This window comes from Apis dorsata, unplaced genomic scaffold (assembly GCF_000469605.1).
Source record: "Apis dorsata unplaced genomic scaffold, Apis dorsata 1.3 scaffold_382, whole genome shotgun sequence".
NCBI lineage: Eukaryota > Metazoa > Arthropoda > Insecta > Hymenoptera > Apidae > Apis > Apis dorsata.
This window is the reverse complement of record NW_006263644.1, coordinates 1,321,633-1,324,219: the sequence shown is the minus strand read 5'-3', so window position 1 is coordinate 1,324,219 and position 2,587 is coordinate 1,321,633. Positions and strand designations below refer to the sequence as shown.

The following is a 2,587-nucleotide window of genomic DNA, read 5'->3' as shown; positions in this document are numbered from 1 at the left end:
TGACCGGTTGCGCGATCGTGATCGCTGGCAGCGTTTGCGTGTCGGTGGTCAGGTTGACCGGCAAGAGATTGCTGCTGCTTATCTCCACCCCGATCTGCGTCCTCTCCCTCGCCACGATCGCGATCTTCTTCGCCCTGTTGTCGACCGGCCACGACGTCTCGATGCTGCGATGGATGCCCACAGTGTTCCTAGTGATTTACGTGCTTGGATACGGGCTCGCCCTCAACCCGATCCCCCTCGCCTATATCGGCGAGATATTTCACATGGACGTGAAGGCGCCCGCTGCCATATTCGCCTCCCTTTATTACGCCATCACCACAATACTGGTGGTGAAGTTTTATCAGGTGGGTGGCTTTAGTTTCACCTCGGTTTCTTGGAGTAGAGAAAGAATCGGGTTCGGTTTTGGCCAACCCCTTGTGGATTTTTATAATTATTTATGTATGTATGTGCATTGTTCGCTGTTGGAAAGAATTCTAAAATAGGTGGGAAATTTATAATTTGAATATATGAAAATTGTTTTCGTTTATGAAGTTAGAATAAGATTAAAATATTTAATTAGTTTGATGTAATATTAAGACAAAATTATATTTATTAAACACTTTTGTTACAAATCCTTTTTAAATAATTAGGTTTAGATGCTATCGATGATAGAAATAAAAATGCATATGGAAATGATGTTTTCTTTCTTGACATTTCTTTTCAGCAGTGAACAGTACATAACAGCAGTATTTAATTGATTTAGATTTTTTGAGGTTTTTGAAAATATAAAGAAAAATATCGTTCTTTTCCTTACCACGTATTGAAAAATCATAAGAATCCACGAGGACGCATCGATGCTTTTGATAAAAATTTTACAATAAATATGTAAATATGTATTTATGTAATTTTTATTTCAACAATTTTTCGGATGCTGTTGAATCAAAATAACAATATCACGTGACTCGTGCCGTACAATAGCGAGTAATTGACTCGATTTATTCATTCAAGGTACTGCAAGAATCGCAAGGAACGTACATGCCTGTGCTGGCGTTTACAGTGATTACTCTGCTTATATGGTTACTGATTTATCGTTACGTGCCAGAGACCGAAGGAAAGACCTTGGAAGAGATACAAATAGAATTGCGAAGAAAGAACTGACGATTTTTATTCGATATTAAATTTGTAAATTGTTCGACAATAAATGATATACGATTTCTTTTTAAATGGAAATAATTTATTTCTTTTTTTCCTCGCTTGATAAATTGTGAAAATTTTCACGCGAAGCATCTCGATTTGAATTCCATAGAAAATTATTAATAATCAAATCTAGTTGGGTATCGAATATTTAAGGAGGATGCACCAACTTTAATCAGAGGTCGAATAATCTTCGAAACTTGTGAATGAACTTGCAGTATGACCAAGTATTGTTCAGAGAACTGGTTTTCTGTTGATTAAAATTTCACCACGCAAATTTTTGAAAAATTCAAAGAAACGAGGTATTCGTTATAGGTAATTATTTTTTAAAAATACGAAATTCCAATCAGTTTTTTTTTATGCGATGATGTTTTACTTCTTCAATTTTTCAAACAAATATTTTTACCCGTAACAAAATTATGAATATACATAATTTCATTGAAAATTCTCTCTCATGAAATTCATTTTTCACTTTTTTTTAAACGTAATTCTGTAATAATACGAGATGGAAATGGAGCAAAACATTACAAATCCTCTCTAACTCGTTGTAAAAACAAAATTATATTTAAAACTTGACAAACCGAAACTTCAATTATTCACTTCTTCAAAGAGACATTCCATCCGCGAAAAATTCCATTTATCTGTTGCGCACAACAAATTTTCAAATTAGACGAATCTCCCTCCAATTATTCCAATGCAAAGAAAAACGCATACAAATTCGATTACATCGAAAACTGAAACAAGAAAGAAGATCGAATTGCCTTCTCTTGATTCTCCCGCAGGGACAAATTCTGTAATTTCGACTGTAAATTATTCGTTGGAAACTGCGTCAGAGGGGTGGCGAGGCTCGATCGCGACCAAGTTTCCCTGTCTGCAAAGAGAATCGTTGAGCAGCGATATCACGCCTTCCCTTCCTAACTATTTGAGCTTCGAGAGGCGAGGAGGGGAAGGAAAAAAGGGGGAAAAAGAGGCGCGTGCCGCGTTAACCCGTTCGAACTCCGCTCGAAAACATCGCCGCAACCATCTCCTCCATCGCCCTCTGTGTTTATTCAACTCTGTGGGCCGGCGTCGATTTGTTTGCGCTCGCCACGCCGTCATACGAAATTTCAACCGGACGTACACACACACACAAACACACACACATATACTTTTATCCGGTTTAGCGAGCTTTGATAATCCTTTTATCTCCGCTCTGCTCGTTTCATCTCGCCCCCTCCTTTCGTCCTCCCCCATTTTTTTTCCGCTCGCGCGCGAAATTAGTCCCCGGCTCGGCCGACAGAGCGCGTTGCTCAAGTGTCGCGAAACCGTTTCCGGTGGACGACCACGGAATTGGCTGTAGTTTGGAACGGTTTTTTTTTTTATAGTACTTGTTTTTGGAGCACTTGTGAATTTAGTTTGCCCTCCCCTCCGGAAG

General features: G+C 38.7%; 2 protein-coding genes across 6 annotated transcripts in view; both read left to right on the top strand.

The window, feature by feature from the left end:
• The window catches only part of LOC102676738 (facilitated trehalose transporter Tret1-like), a 15,343-nt gene extending 14,134 nt beyond the window's left edge, over positions 1–1,209 (top strand). For all 4 annotated transcript variants that reach the window (XM_031512047.1, XM_031512046.1, XM_006618948.2 and 1 more), the window contains 2 exons: positions 1–344; positions 988–1,209. The exon at positions 1–344 is cut by the window's left edge and continues 1 nt beyond it. In XM_031512047.1, coding sequence (XP_031367907.1) covers positions 1–344; positions 988–1,137 — 494 coding nt within the window. In that variant the 3' untranslated portion in view covers positions 1,138–1,209. The remainder of the gene's footprint in view (positions 345–987) is intronic.
• The window catches only part of LOC102677163 (glutamate receptor 1), a 286,138-nt gene that overhangs the window by 222,281 nt on the left and 61,270 nt on the right, over positions 1–2,587 (top strand). The window lies entirely within an intron of this gene.